The following is a 15693-nucleotide window of genomic DNA, read 5'->3' on the forward strand; positions in this document are numbered from 1 at the left end:
ATCGCACAACAGTTGTGCGATAGTATAATCAAAGGAGTGTTCCCGCTATTGTCTATTTACAAGAATGCAATTAAATTAAGCATTGTTTGAAACTTATTTGTTACGAGGCCGTTAAATTTCAATAAGCAATAAACTCGAAGTATCTACTCAAATATCTTGTAAGTCAATAAAGTTCCACTTCATATGTGGTAAAACAATTTTACGGGTAAATTGAAATTTGTAATTACTTTCCAATAATTTAGATCAACGTTCGATTTATTGATTAATAAGTACAATAAAAACAAAGAAAGATTTAAACACAGTGGCATTAAAACAATTTAAAAATTAACCTGAAAGAATTTGTAGTTTTTCAAATAATATTTTTATAGCCTACTTCCAATGTAAGTGTCTTATACTGAGACATATCTGACACATTATTGGTTAAAATAAATTTAATGGATTATAAAGATATTTAAAATATAGACTAGGCATAGTGAACAAAATTTTTTCACCGGTACTTTCTGAAAGGTACATTGTCAAATTTAGCGCCACCTCGTTTATTAACATATAATAAACCATTTTTCAAAATAAACTAAACGGAGTCTAAAAATAACATATTTAAATATTCCCTAATGAATTTAAATACGATTGATTATATTGAAATTTAGTTTTGGGGATTTATTAATAGATGGCGTTAGTGAGATCTAATCTATGATTTTTAATCTGTTTGGTTACAAGCAAATTTAAAACTTGTGTTAGTGAAATTAAAATCGGAATTCGTTTATAACGTGGTCTCGCAAAACTTGACTTTTCGTGGCCGTTTTATCAATCGAGGTCGCACAAACGGTTAAAGGACGTGCAAATTCTCGCAGGATTTTGATTTAGAAATATCATTGATGCAAATCTTCTGTAGCAACTCCCTCGCAATGCTGAGAGATATGTGAGTTCGGGAACTTGCGAGTTTCGAAGACTTTGATTCCTAAGAAAGAAAAAGACAAACTAATCATACTAATATTATTAATGGGAAAGTTTAGATGGATGGATGTTTGTTAGAGTTTGTAGCCTAAACGGCTGAACGGTTCTCGATGAAATTTGGCATAGATGTAGAGGATAGTCTGGAAGAACATATAGGCTACTCACTTTTGTTTTTTTTAATTCCACGCGGACGGAGTCGCGAGCGAAAGCTCGTACTTCATACATCAAATCATCATCAAAGTTTAGATGGATGGATGGATGTTCGTTAGAGTTTGTAGCTTAAACATCTGAACGGATTGCGATGAAATTTGGTACAGTTGTAGAGGATAGTCTGGAAGAACATAGGCTACTCACTTTTGTTTTTTTTTAATTCCACGCGGACGGAGTCGCAGGCGAAAGCTAGTAAATCATAGTTACTAAAGATGTTTTCATTCAAATTGTTTCAAATACGAAATACGATTAATATTCGTCGTTTGTTTTATTTGTTTCAAATAATTATTTATAGTATATCCCAGTTTGTTTATTTTACCTGTTTGCTAACTTTCTTTGCTTGCTTTTTGTCTCTACTCTCTTTGAGTCGTATTTGCTTCAGAATCCCGACGAGCAGTTCATCGACGTTGTGCTGAATGCCGGATGATGTTTCAATAAATTTGCAATCTCTTGTTGTTGCTAGCGCTTTACCCTCTAGATAAAAAGATCGCGATTAAAGAAAGCAAAAACTAGAATGCTATACAAATCAATCATAATATCTTATCTATATTAATATAAAAAGGAAAGATTTGTATTTTTGTATGTATTGAAATAAGTCAAAAACTACTGGACCAATTTTAAAAAATCTTTTACCGTTTTAAATGTAATTTATTTGTAACATAGACTATATTTTCTAATTTCACGCGGACGGAGTCGCGAGCAACAGCTAATCTATATTAAAACAATTAAAAATTCAAGGTCATCATAAGAGCCTTTTAAAGATGTCTACAGTTTACCTTCTAGCACAAAATGTCCATAAATTCTTACGCCTTATAAACAAAAGCATTACTTTCTAAGGTATGACTCACCATTGGTAGTGACTTGTCTTGCTCTAGCCAGATCTGCTTTATTGCCAACCAGGACCACAGTCCTGTCGACTGTGAACTGCTCCCTGGCTAAGTATTGCAGCAGTTCTGCTGCCCTGGTAAATGAACTCCTGGCAACCACGGAGTACACTACCACGCATGCGTGAGGCTCGTACGTAGATAAACAGTTTTCTATCTGTGGTAAATTTAATGAGGATTGTATACAGTTAAGATAATTGAATTATGAGGGAATTTGCTTATTCCGTATTCTTATTCCAGGTAATGTTGGTATACATTAAAAGAGGTAATTTATACTATTATAATAAAGCGAAAACACACACTTCTTTGTTGCCTAAGATGTCAGCAATTACACCATATTTTTTAATAAAAGCCCTTTACTTGCGTCACGCTTTAGGCTATATATTTTAACGCTATTAAACCTAGGGGGTAAATATATTAGATAAAAACCCTAATGTGGAAAAGAGACCATAAGTTGCTGCCAACATCAAGAAAGCAAGGTTGTCATCATGTCATGTCATTTGCTATTGAAAATTTGACACATGTAAACAATGAAATAAAATTTTCATAATTTCATGCTGATGAAGTCGCACGGGAACAGCTAGTTAGTTATAAGGGAATTCGTTGACTTATCATTATTATCAGCCGCATGTTGATAGTTACTTTGAATTAACATAATCTTGTTTCAGTGGTCAAATTCTTACCGACATCTCAGTGCTGGGATGATCGATGAAGATGAGCTCAGATTCTTCACCGTCGAGCAGAACCGATACTGATTTCTCCCCAAACTCGTCGTCTGCAACAAAAGGTAATATGCTTATTCATGTTTACGTTTTACTTCATTAAATAACCAATTATAATGCTGGTTGATTCTATTATAAAGTTTTTTTTTATTTAAGATCTGAACACGATATTAAATTTATAATTTGATTTTATTATTTCCAAATGATACGGTCCCATTTCGCCATTCATTTCCTAACAGAAAATATTATTTAACTTGTTAAGTGTATAACACATGCAACATATAAAATGAAAACCAATAAAAAAATTGCTTTTAAAACACCAGCCACTACCTAAATTAATGAACTAATCACTACATATTGCGTGCAATATTCTGCGTTGTTAAAAATACAATATAGTTATATTTTTAATTAAATAACGAAGTTAATGTCCGACCAGACTTTCGGTTTCGGTGCAGTTTCGGCTAAAAATCTAGTTTCGGTTTCGACCAAAATATATCGGAAACTTTCGGCTCCGTCGAAACTGGAATGTTCGTGTATTTTTGTATGCTCGGTAAACTTATCTTGGGCTTTAATGAATAGAAAATTCGGTTTCAGTTAAAAAAAAAAAAAACATTTTCGGTCGGACACTAATAACTGTTATTAAATGTAATTAAACCAACAACAAACCAAAAATTATTTACAGTTCACGCTAAAACAAAATTAGCTAACGGAAAAAATACATGCAAAATAAAGAAATGTTAGTCAACACGAGGAGACAATCATAAATGGATAAATCAAATAACTACAAGAACACAATTCTATTAGAAAATCAGATATTACTACAAAAGCTGTTAACCAATTAAAGGAAAGTGAAGAAATCTTACCTCGCTTAGCTGCACCAGGCGATAGCAAGTAAAAAGAAGTTGTATTATTTACAAAAGATAGCCCCAGCCATACTTTCAAACCGTTTGTACAAACAAGCTTCGAAAAACATGCACAAGCCAATAAAATCAACTATACTAAATCATTCAAGATAGAAAAATGAATCTTAACGTAGTTCAGTAAAGTCTATTTTGTGAATTAAAGAAATAAATCAACCAGAAAATTTAGACTATTCTAGATTCTTCGAGATGTAATAATTAAGATAATTTTAAATCTAAATAACATTGTTGATCGTGTAAACAATAGAAAAAATAAGACAGAATAAATATTTCTATCATGAACGTTCGAATGTTGAATTGTTATAAAAAGTATTTATTCAGTTTTTATTGCTTTGTAACTATGAATGTGGTCGCAAAGATTTGAAGTAGATTGCTCTCGAATTCCGGTGATTATCAATGTTCCGATATCTCTGTTTTCAATTTAATATGAAAGTATGTGATTACGAGAAAGCACTCATAATTAATTATATCCAAGTATACTTGTCAAAAGCAACGATTTTCCGAATCCTCTCGACTAAAACTCGACTGTATTATTACATACTGAAGATGCTCTGACGAACGTTAATTAGTTTTATTTGCAAAATGTCAATATATTACGTTTTTAGTACGGAATAATATTAGGTTATTATACGCTGGGTTAACACTGCATGTACATGTACAGTCAGCTGTAAATATACTGTCGTATAAGTTTAGAGACTTGGATAAGACTTTGGTTTCAAAATTACGTGTAGATGTATTCAATAGTATGTCATGGTTCGAAGCATTTGGAAAAAAGGGTGAAAATATTAGAAACCGAACGCGTTTATAAATTTCAAATGTATAATATTGCAACTGACTGTACAATAAGATCTCTTATTTTGTAAATAAATGTGTGATATCATATTTTTTCATGCAGGTATTATATTTAAACAGATTATAACCATCGTGGTTTTGATATAAAATGTAAATAAAACTGACATAGATGTTTCATTACCATTTGGAGACCATTTTTAAAGTATTCTTTACTGTGACAAGATATTGAACAAACACGACGGAGATAACAGCTAGTTTTGTAAATACAGACATATGAAAAATTATTCTTGTTATTTGAAGTCGCTGAACTTTCATAAAGCAGGATATTTACGTTATCGTTTGTGCGCAGGCAAGGAATTAATAAATATCTTTGTTCTTAATGCTAAAGCATTTGCAAACAATCTCAAAGAAAAGCTCAGAAGGTCGCCGCGCCGAGAATGAAAACACATTGATTTTATTTAGACAAGAAACTCTCAACTTTATCAAAACATTTTACTTTTTAACTCTATCTTAGAATCAGATTCATTCAATTAACTTAAATTTGTACTTTTGGGTTATTTTACGTTTTCTACTGTTTTTAATTACTTTTATGGGAGTTTTCAAAACCAACCGTAACTTTAGTTTGACTACAAATACCGCCCGATTTCTTTGAAATCATCTGTTTATTTTAATGGCCTTGGGACAAGTTCCTAGTTATTATGCATTTTTGGAAAGCTAAGAAAACGGGCATGTTTATACTAAAATCTGCAGACCAAGTTCCTTATTGGTTTTTTCGTTTTTAAGGCATTTCTGTGGGTGAGAATCTCGAAAAATATTAAAGTAAAATGGTTATTTACCTCGCATTTTTAATTTGGACAGATAAATGATGTTTTTATATTGTAAAATAAACAGTGTTTAATGGTTTTTATAAACCTGAAGAAAAAAATAAGTTATCATTGATAGTTTTTTTTAAATAAATTTTTAAAGTTGCAATTTCGACTGATTTTGAAATCGAAAAATCAAGATTACTAGAAAATGGCTAACTTTTGCATAATGCATATAGGGGTCAAAATTATCACAAATGATCCCCTCTATTACTTCTTAATGGGGATACGTCTAATTACCAATAACCCTGTATAAATCTAAATAAGTAAATAAATAAATAGATTAACTTTGTTTTTTTAAATGTACACTAATTTATATCGATTCTGTTCCATTGGAGAAGTTTCGAACAATCCTCATGTCCCTAGAGACAGCTCCTTGCAATAAAAACTAGTTTTTAAGACAGGGTTTTATTGAAAAGAATTATAAGAAAAGCCATCTACAAGATGTTGGCGCGGCAGGGTCGGCGCCCCAGACACTTTTATATCGATCGTAGAGCCTACATTTTCAACTATTCACGTCCTGTATACTGTATTTTCGACATATAAATAAGAATTTTTAGCACAAATAAAACATATATGTATTTTTTTTTTAAATACGAATAGATGTAGATACTGCAATGTAAACCAACACTCCTCGTGTTGGTTTACATCCGCTTTCAAAGTTAATGAACTGCGATTACACTCCTTTTGCGTCTGGATTTAAGTGAAATATGAAGCTTATTTACTCGGAACATATTCTTGTTACATTGAAAAGTTCACTTATTTATTAAGAGAAAAATAAATTACAAATATTTGACAACGTTATGTGAATATTTCAGTATTTAAAAACCTACAATATCGTTGAATTCAAACGCAAAAGCTATAGAATGTGTTATTGAGTTTTAGCACTTTTTGAAATGACGTTATCTACGTAAATAGAGGTAAAAATCGAATTTAACTTACCCAAACTGGCGTCGTAAGTGTTCATGTACTCTGACGTCATGAACTGCGAGACTAGCGCCGTCTTGCCCACGCCGGCGTCGCCCAGCAACACCACGCGGTACTTCGGGATCTGCGAAAAATCTTTATAAATCGGTTTTCCTTACACCGAGTACCAGGACAGCATAAAACATCGTTTAAAATATTATTCAGCAAGAATTTAATAGCAGCATCATTTTATTTTATACTCTGTTTTTCTCCACATTACCGGATCAAGATCGTCCTCGTCAGGGGTAGTCAAGCTGCCGGAGTCCACGGGTCGATAGCCGGAGCAACACGACCCATCAAACGGCGACCTGTCAGAAGCCCTGCAAACGTAACTCTTGTGAGTAATCTGAAATAGCACGCGTGAGAGCGGGCGCACACCTCTGATTAAACTATCGGATAACAGTTGTGCGATTATAGATTGTTTCGCAGTTAATTCAACTATTTAGTTTTACAACTAAAATTCGAGTAGTGTGCGCACCTCCATATAAGTATTAAGAATCAAAGCTAGACTGAACAGTTGTGGAACAGTGTAGTTGTGCGCATACTCTTACGTCACATAACAGGACTCAAACTAAATGTAGGCTCGTGGTAAGCTGCAAGTGTGTTTCACCAAGCCCACTGCGAGATAAAAGCGCCATTTATTGTTCCGGGCTAGTCTTGTATAGTTTTTATGTCACTGTTAGAGCACACTAAAGATGAAGGTGACCAGTTTATACATTTTTTTTTATTTCTTCCAATATTCCGAGCTTCTATAAACTATGTAATAGACTTAGTCTTGTCTTTCGCTTCCCGCCTGGAATAGCGCTCATTCTTATAATTTCTGATTGACATTGATGCCATAGAGATGGGACGTGTATGACAATATGTAGGGTTGGGCCGCTGTTTCGTCGCGATATCGATTTTTTAACAGTATGTAGTACGAATATCGCATACCGGCTGTTAGTAGAGTTGACAGATGTATTGGAGCGACTGCGCCGATTGCAGATGGAGTCCCCACAGTTGACGACGCCGCCCTTAGTGGTGATGGAGAAGGTACGCAGACGGTACAGGTCATCAGACAGCCTAGGGTTGTATGGCTTCTCAGGTAGCGAGCACACGCGCGGCCGAGCATGCTCCACAACTAAATCAATATAACCCTACACTGCCATTCGTGTGTATTGCTATCCCTTTCATTGTCTATCACTAAACAGAGATAGCTATACAACACGTAAATCTCAACTACGAGAATACAATTGTAATCTAGGGGGCGCTTTAATCGACTTTTTATATAAGTATACGTTATTAAGAATCTTGTATTATAAAATTAATTATACCGTTTTTTTATTAACGTTCAAAAATAAAATGCCAATAATTTTTTTTTATCTAGATTTTGCAATCATTTTAATATCAAATGATTTTGTTGTACTAGCAAAAAGTAACTTTTAAGACTGAAAATAAGTATGTTTTCATATGCATTTTTATACATTTTATTTTTGTTTTGTCATCTAGTTCATACTAGACGTCAGAGTCAGTTTATACCTACATTAGAATGTTCTCGAAACGCGTATTCAGTTTGCGAATAAAAGAAAATAGGAAAATGAAATATTTTTATGGTAGCTCGTTCAAATATTTTTATCATCAAAGTTTTCATGAAATATATTCCGTTTTTGTATTCGTCTTATTTTTGAATTTGCTTAATTAAATAAGAGTATTACCATAACAGACTTTAAAAGTTCAATAATAGAGTTTAATTTACAATAACCGAAATTCAAATCTACAGAATACGTGTAAAGGACTTTCGTCTTTGTTCAAAAATTCACAAACCAAAATAACCGCGCAATGAAAAAATGTAACAAAGTAAGGAAACAAAGTACTTTTGTAGACAGCTTCTGGTTTTAGGATTACGCCGGCTGGCTGTAAGAAGTCTATTTACATTTGTGAACGTAATAACGACCGCCGCGACACAAATAATGCAATAACCAACACGGTTTATGTCTGAATTTTTCATGAAATCAAGCAGAAAACCTTAAACATCACTTAGAATATAGTATAATATTTCAGACTGTTTACAGTGATTTTATTTCTTATATTAACACAATTATTTAAGGTTATCTATGCTTTTTGTGATTATTCCCAACCGTCACCCCGCTCTGTCCCCATGTGAGATAAAAAGTTTCATCCGTCCCACCTTTCCCCACGATCAACAATAAGGTGACAGATGGAACCGTTATGAAATAAAATAAGTTCCAACCGTTCCCTCGTCGCAAAAGGTGGGACTGATGAAGCTTTTTATTCTTATCTGTCTCCACGTGGGGACAACGCGGGGTGACGGTTATAAATCCATGTTTTGCGATGAGTTTGTTTAATAACTAAAGTACTCACCTGGTAACTCCAAGAAGTTCGAGGTCCGCCTCTGACGTCCGCGCATCGTATTCTGGAAGTTCAGAGGTCCAATATCCTCCACAGAATCACAATTCGACATCGTAGACTCTCTAGATCCCCGTCTACTCGCTAAGTAAGCGAGACCACCTTTCATGGAGCCTCGGCGCATCGGCGAGCAAGGTCTACTTATACTGGTAGACCGTGTGCATGGCGTATCATCCGTTAAATCGGTGAGATCTGATGTTGATTTACGACAAATCCTTGAAGAAGTGGTGGTTGCCTCGTCATCCGCGTCGTGGACTATAGCAGATGGCGTGCCAGGCATCGCGTCTATTGAGTCATCAGTATGGCTAGATACGATACTAGGAGACGTGACCAGTCTAGGAGAGCTGACTGTGGAGGTTGACCCGTACAGTTTTCTTCCCCTATTAGGGGATACGTAGCCAGGGTTTGTATGAATGTGTACAGGTGGTGGTTTCGGAGATCTGGATTTCTCACGGCGGACGTGCTTGAGAGAAGTGGTGTAGTGAAGGCCGTGGGGTATTCTATCAAAGTTGCAAGGGCTAGAGCGCCCTGATGGTGATTTTTGTGGGAAATTGAAGTGTCTAGGGCTCATAGGACTTCTATGGCCATGGGCGATGGGGGATTTGGGAGGGGGGTTGTGTTTGTCGTAGCTGCAGCCGGATTGAGGGGTAAAGTAACCTGAGGAAGAGGTGCTGGAGGTGATGGAAGGGCTTTTTTGTGGGAAGATGAAGTGTCGAGGACTTTTAGGCGTGAGGGGTTTTGGGGATAGTGGTGGGTAGCCACCGGGACTATTCACTGCCATTGTAAGTGTCGCTTTAGCGCAGTTTTAGTAGTTGCATCTCCCGGCTTCGATCTGAAAAAGTAAAATTGGTTAGTCTAATATTTAATGCCAAAGTTATACATCTAATTATTATATTATTGCGTTTTATTTAATAGTTGTAAGTGCAAACTAAGCCTTTCATTATATAAATTTAATTAAAATAAATGAGTTATTAAAGAAGCCATGAAAGAATATTTCTTAGTACAAGAATACCTAGTGATGCGTATCGTCTTTGAAATAGATCTTTTTAAAAATAATGCCAATGATTTAAATATCACAAGTCAATTGATAGTGGCATTTTAGGGCCGAAGGGATCTGTTCTGTGTAAGAATGTTGCCACATTTTAGTTTAGGGCGCATTCTGATGCGACATAAAACAGATTTACCCAATATTTTACCGGTTACGCAAAGTTTTAACGTAATTTAGTGTTGGCTAGTTTAAAAAAGGGTAACATTTCTTTTCAAAATAAAACATAGATTATGTAACTTCTGATTTTTAAACAGTTCACTAAATACAATGACAGATAAGTTACTCTTGCAGTTTAATTATCACTTACTAATTAACTTATGTTTAAACGATTCCCTTAGTGTAGATTACTCCACTAAAAATCGCCCTCAGTAACCCTGAAACATCTTTGAATACAGCTATTAAATCTGAAGACAGTAAACTCTTTATAATAAGAGATTTATAACCCCTTAACAATATAACTATCCGTTTATATCACTATGAACACTTTTATAAGCTTGGCATGTTCATAAAAGAAGTTATAATACTCTGTGACTGTATTCAGAGACTGCAAAAAGTTTTGAATACTCTGTGCATTTTTTAAATAAGGAACAGACCACGATTATTAAAATTAAGCTTGACTGCAGATGAATGGTCTACCATTCTACCATCCTCAGTACAAAAAATATGTACTCTGTGGTAAAACAAAAGAAGCACGAATTAAATTTAAGCCGCCGGTAAAAGTGTGCCTCATAAACGGCTGAACGAATCTCTATAGGTATAAATGTAGGGGATAGTGTAGAAGAATACACAGGCTACTAGCTTTTGCTTTTTTTAAATAGCCGTTCCTCGCGATTTCGTCTGCATGGAATTGTAAAATAGAAAAATATGTGTCCTATGTTTTTTAGTGATAACGTATCTTTTTAATGGTGAGTTTTTTTTTAAAGAGTTTTTGAAATCTTCCCAGTAGTTTTTGAGATATTTCAATAAATACAAATATTTTTTATGATTTTAATTTTTTAATTACACACGAATAAAGTCACGAACCAAACCTAAAAATCCAACATAAAAATATTTTTACTATATTTATTATTATGTATTCGAATTGTGATATACCATACTTACTAAATATTAGACAGATAAAACTTCCCATGCTAACATGAAGCTTATAAAATTAAATATAAAACTCGCATATCAAATACAAAATAAAAAAGATATTATATTTTATCGGTGTAATAAAATTTCTGTCAATGAAATGTAATTCTATTCGTCATATGAAAATGTATCTTTTAAGCTAAATTGGATATATGATTCGGACCGAAGTCGAATGTTCCATTTATCAATATGGATAACGCCTTTACAACAATACATCTTCTTAGATTTATAACGCACTACCTCTCATCCGCGACTCCGTACGCGTGGAATTAAAAAAACAAAAGTAGCATACGTGTTCTTCCAGAGTATCTACATCTATGACTTCAGGTTTTGGTTACAAACTGTAACAAACATACATATAAACTTTCGCATGTTTTTTTTATGACATAAGATGGCAAACGAGCAAGCGGCCACCTGAATCCGCCAAAATGGCGAAGCGACCGCTGCCCATAGACATCCGCAATTGCAGATGCGTTGCCTAGCCTTATCCAACAGAGGCGGAGACGCACATGAAGAGAATATCTCCCCATCCTATGTATCTCCACCTCCGTCAAATCCACTTCCCCTTCCCATCCTCTATTTATAAGAAAACGGTGGTAAAGAGAAAGGGACTTAAATTAGGGTTCCGGCACCACACTCATCAGACGAAACATGGAAGTGCTTCCATTTCCGCCTGTCTTCTGTGTGGTCGTGGTATAGCACCGGGCGTGCCGACCTATTCGTGCTAAGATGTTAAAGCGGGCACTATCACTGGTGGTCTATTAGTAAGTAAGTATAAAAATAGTGTTCTCTACTTAAGTTCCTTCAAGATTACATAAAAGTATACAGATTATGAAAATGCAAATACAAATTTGTGCAGCACTGAACGAATACTGTTATAGCATCATCTTTCTCTTTAATAGAACAGAGACACGCGTAAATAAAAGTCACTTTTGAACACAACTGTAATTAATGTTATGTGCAGAACTGTACCTTTGTAGAACATTTATCCGCTTTATAGCGTGCACACATCTTAAACTAAAATATCGCACAACTGTAGTCTCGATTTGTTTATATGGAGGTGTACTCGATGTTTAGTTGGACAACTAAACAGTTGAAACTGCGAAACAATCGACAATCACTCTGTAAAGGCACTGTTTCATTAGTTAATAATTCGGTAAACAGCATACGGAGAAATCCTGCAAATAGACTGACGACCAATGAAAATGCTCGGTTGATGTAACAAGCGGTAATATCGAAAAACGCATGCGGGCGGTAACGTGTAATGTATCTAAAGTCTAATGTTCAAAAGGCTAAAACAAACGCTTGTATGTAATTCTTATGGCTTTCGCTAGTGTGAGTATACCCTTATAATTATGACTTAGCACGTCCAGTGCTATTTTAAGTATCAGAAATTGGCAATGACTTATAGCGCGGCGTTAAAATACTTGTAAACTGTTTTAGAACTTTGTTCTCTAAATTGGTTATTAGGTCTAAAATAGCTGTTACGTATTTACATGCATTTCGAATATGTAGTGGTATAGAAGAAATATATAATGTAAATAAATGTACAATGGTATATACTGAAATTTTTCTATAGGAAAAGGGGTGGGGGCAAACGAGTGGTGGTCATCGACGCCAATGGACATTCGCAATACCAGAGTAACTGCAGATACGTTGCCGGCCTTTGAGAAGGTGCTTGCTTCTTGAAGGACCCTAAATCATAACAGTAAAGAACACTAGGTTGGACCGTTCCACAACGCGGTTATGTAGTATAATTTAAAACTATATTAAAATCAATTTTAAAATTGTAATTTCGAAAATAATGTGTTCAGCTTTAACAGTAAAAGTGTACATAATTCTTTCTTGCTGCTTAATCCATTTTTTTAAGTGGGTTAATCCTTGCGCTGACTTTGTCGTGTAATTGCTTAACTGACACTTGTTAGCTTGTTATGTTGACCTCAATAAACTTAGAGTACACTTAACTTGTTGCGTCGCATTCTTATGTTATTATAGTTTAAAGTTTTCTTTGAAAATATTTTTTTTAATTACATCGACAAAACTAAGACAACAGTTAATGAGTTTTAAAATTTTATTAAGGTCAAAAAAATATAATAAATTGTAAACACACACTACTTCGTGACGTAAGATGTCAGCAATCACAGCATATTTTTGAATAATTCTTTCTTTAATAAAAAGCCCTATACTTATGACACGCTTTAGGCTATATATTTTTACGCTTTTGAACTTAGGGGTAAAAAAATTGGAAAAAACCTTTAGGAAATGTATACTACAAGCTGCCAACATTAAGGAAGCAAGGTTATTGGTAACGTTAATTTTGACATGTGAAATTAAAAATTTGACAAATGGAATAATAAAATATTGTTTTTATAGTATCTTGTGGATGAAGCCACCCGGGAACAGCTAGTTAATATTATAAATGTGACAATTTAGATGGATGTTATGAATGTTACTTAGAGTTTGAAGCCTAAATTGCTGAACGGATCTTGATGAAATTTGGCAAAGATGATGAAGTCTGGAAGAACACATAGGCAACTTTTGTTTTTTTTTTAATCTCCGGCCAGAGTTTATATTTAGAGAATACAATTTTTTCTGAATAAAGTTGAGTAGAATGAAGTAATAATTCCATGACGAAAAAAAAATTGAACAATTTTAATTCCTTATTGCATAATAACGGTGGGCTCTAAAATGGCGCATTTAAAGATATATCATAAGCTATTATTAAACGCTATAAATTAGCCGCTTTGTCGTAGTAAAACGACGCGTAATAATAACAATAGATTGTTTATTATGAAGCCATAACACCTGGTAGGCGTTTATGTGCTAATAAAAAAGGAATAAAGTTCGGCGTGACGTCACAGTTGGAGAGATAGCACCTTGTCGTAGTAAATAGAAGCCATAAAATGACCAACATCGGCTAAATAACTGATGTAAGGCGTGGCCACTTGTTACTTACGATAAAATTGCATTGCATTAGTCGACTTTATTTTATGTTCCTTTCGATATATTTATGTCTTACAGTCGCACTAAAGTGACTAAGTTTCCCTTAGTGTAGATTTTTAGGGCTAAATATACGATTAAAATTAAAATATTTTAGTGAAAACATTTAGTTTATGATGATTCGGTATGGTTATGCGACGAGACGATGGGGACATAAACCATAAAGTGTTTAGAATGAATGTTTCATTTTAGAATGGATGACTACAAAGGTAGAGAAATAACGAAGAAAGTATGGAAGGATTGTGTGAAAGAGGATATGCTTAAGAAAGGAGTGGATTCAGATACGGCTGATATAGATGTATGGAAGAGCACATACTATGCCGACCCTCCGTAGGGATTAGAGCATGTTGATGATGATTTTTGATAATTTTAACAGTGTTTTATGCCGTATTTTAAAATTATTCAACGTTAGATAATAAACAGCAGTTTTATTTAACGTAATTACGTAGAATTGAAGTGACTGCCAACGCAAATACCTGGCCAATCAAGACAGCGATTAAAATGTAACGCTATTTTGTACCGTGAAACTCATTAGACAAGCCGGAGATGTTTGCCTACGCTTTTATCAAGGCGCTAGCTGAGGTTAATGACCTAAGTAATGTAAAATGATATTAAAGAAAGTCTTGTCGTGTCTATGAATTATCTTTTTTCATTTATTTTTTACAGTATAAGGTGGCAAACGAGCAAACGGCCACCTGAATCCACCGAAATGGAAAGCGACCGCTGCTCATAGACATCCGCAATTGCAGATGCGTTGCCTACCCTTAGTTGACGGAGGAGGAGACGCACATAAAGAGGACATTTCCCCTTCCTATGCGTCTCCTCCGTCAAATCTACTTTTCCTTCCCATCCTTTCCACTTAAGAAAAGGTTGAAAAGGGAAAGTGACTAAAAATTAGGCCTCGTTAATTAGACGGTTTTATCTGAAAGAAATAGTTTTATGAAATGTGATGATGAGTGGATGTGCATAAACATTGCAATTCTTTTTTAATTGACATATTTTGTTTTGTACATATTACTGTTAAAAATCATTTTAACATTTGTTCCCGCACAACCGAGCTCGTTTCAAACAGCTGTCGATAACAGAAACAGTATCTGAAAATAGTCAATTTCCTGTTTGTATTATTTATTTTTATATTTGATAATGTCAGTGTTTTGAATATAAACCAAATAAAGAATCTGTGAAGATTTATGTATGAAAATATTGAAAATACAATTTAAGTCCGTGCGAATTAAAATTGAATATTACTGAACGGTTTTTCTTTCATTTTACAATCGAAAATAAAAATATTTTAACTAATTTTAGCACATCAAAACAATCAATGTTACTTCTTACTTAAAATTACAAATGCAAAAGTTTAGATGTATGGATGTTTGTAAGACTTTGTAGCCTAAACTGCTGAACAGATGTCGATGTAATTCAGAATAGATATAGATTATAGTCTGGAAGAACACATAGGCTATATACTTTGGTTTTCGTGGCGTAAGTCGCAGGCGAAAAGTTAGTCTATAAATGTTTACTACTGGACTACGCGCATCATAACCTGGTTTATCGTCAATAAGCCAGGTCGATATGATGTTAGTTATAGAAGATATATCTTACGTCGCCACTTTCATGATATAAACACTTTTATCTGTATATTTTTATTAACATAGATTACATTTTATTTATCAAATAAAATGAAAAGCAACCATAAGATGTACACTCGTATTTCTTAGAATTGTGTTATTAAGAACGTATTCTTACATTCGTAATTATAATGTAAGTTTTATAGCTCTTTGGACAAAGGTTTATTGT

The 15693-nt window shown here is 34.1% G+C and overlaps 1 protein-coding gene across 1 annotated transcript; it reads right to left on the minus strand.

Moving 5' to 3' along the window:
• Nucleotides 1-719: 719 nt before the first annotated feature.
• LOC106108263 lies at nt 720-9498 on the minus strand. Its single transcript, XM_013289365.1, has 8 exons — nt 8673-9498; nt 7245-7431; nt 6532-6631; nt 6288-6396; nt 2732-2823; nt 2013-2205; nt 1484-1638; nt 720-958 (listed from the first exon to the last, which is right to left on the minus strand). The coding sequence occupies exons 1-8, from the start codon at nt 9496-9498 to the stop codon at nt 827-829; spliced, it is 1794 nt and encodes a 597-aa protein (XP_013144819.1). The 3' UTR covers nt 720-826.
• Between the last annotated feature and the right edge of the window lie 6195 nt (nt 9499-15693).

The sequence above is a fragment of the Papilio polytes genome, unplaced genomic scaffold (genome assembly GCF_000836215.1).
Source record: "Papilio polytes unplaced genomic scaffold, Ppol_1.0 DF821733.1, whole genome shotgun sequence".
Lineage (NCBI taxonomy): Eukaryota > Metazoa > Arthropoda > Insecta > Lepidoptera > Papilionidae > Papilio > Papilio polytes.

Excerpts from the sequence above, each read along its gene's own strand:
- LOC106108263 (XM_013289365.1), bottom strand. The coding sequence starts at position 9,498 with ATGGCAGTGAATAGTCCCGGTGGCTACCCACCACTATCCCCAAAACCC. Across the intron at positions 7,432-8,672 it reads GAACTTCTTGGAGTTACCAG|TTGTGGAGCATGCTCGGCCG; the intron begins GTGAGTACTTTA and ends ATATTGATTTAG. Across the intron at positions 6,397-6,531 it reads ACGAGGACGATCTTGATCCG|ATCCCGAAGTACCGCGTGGT; the intron begins GTAATGTGGAGA and ends GATTTTTCGCAG.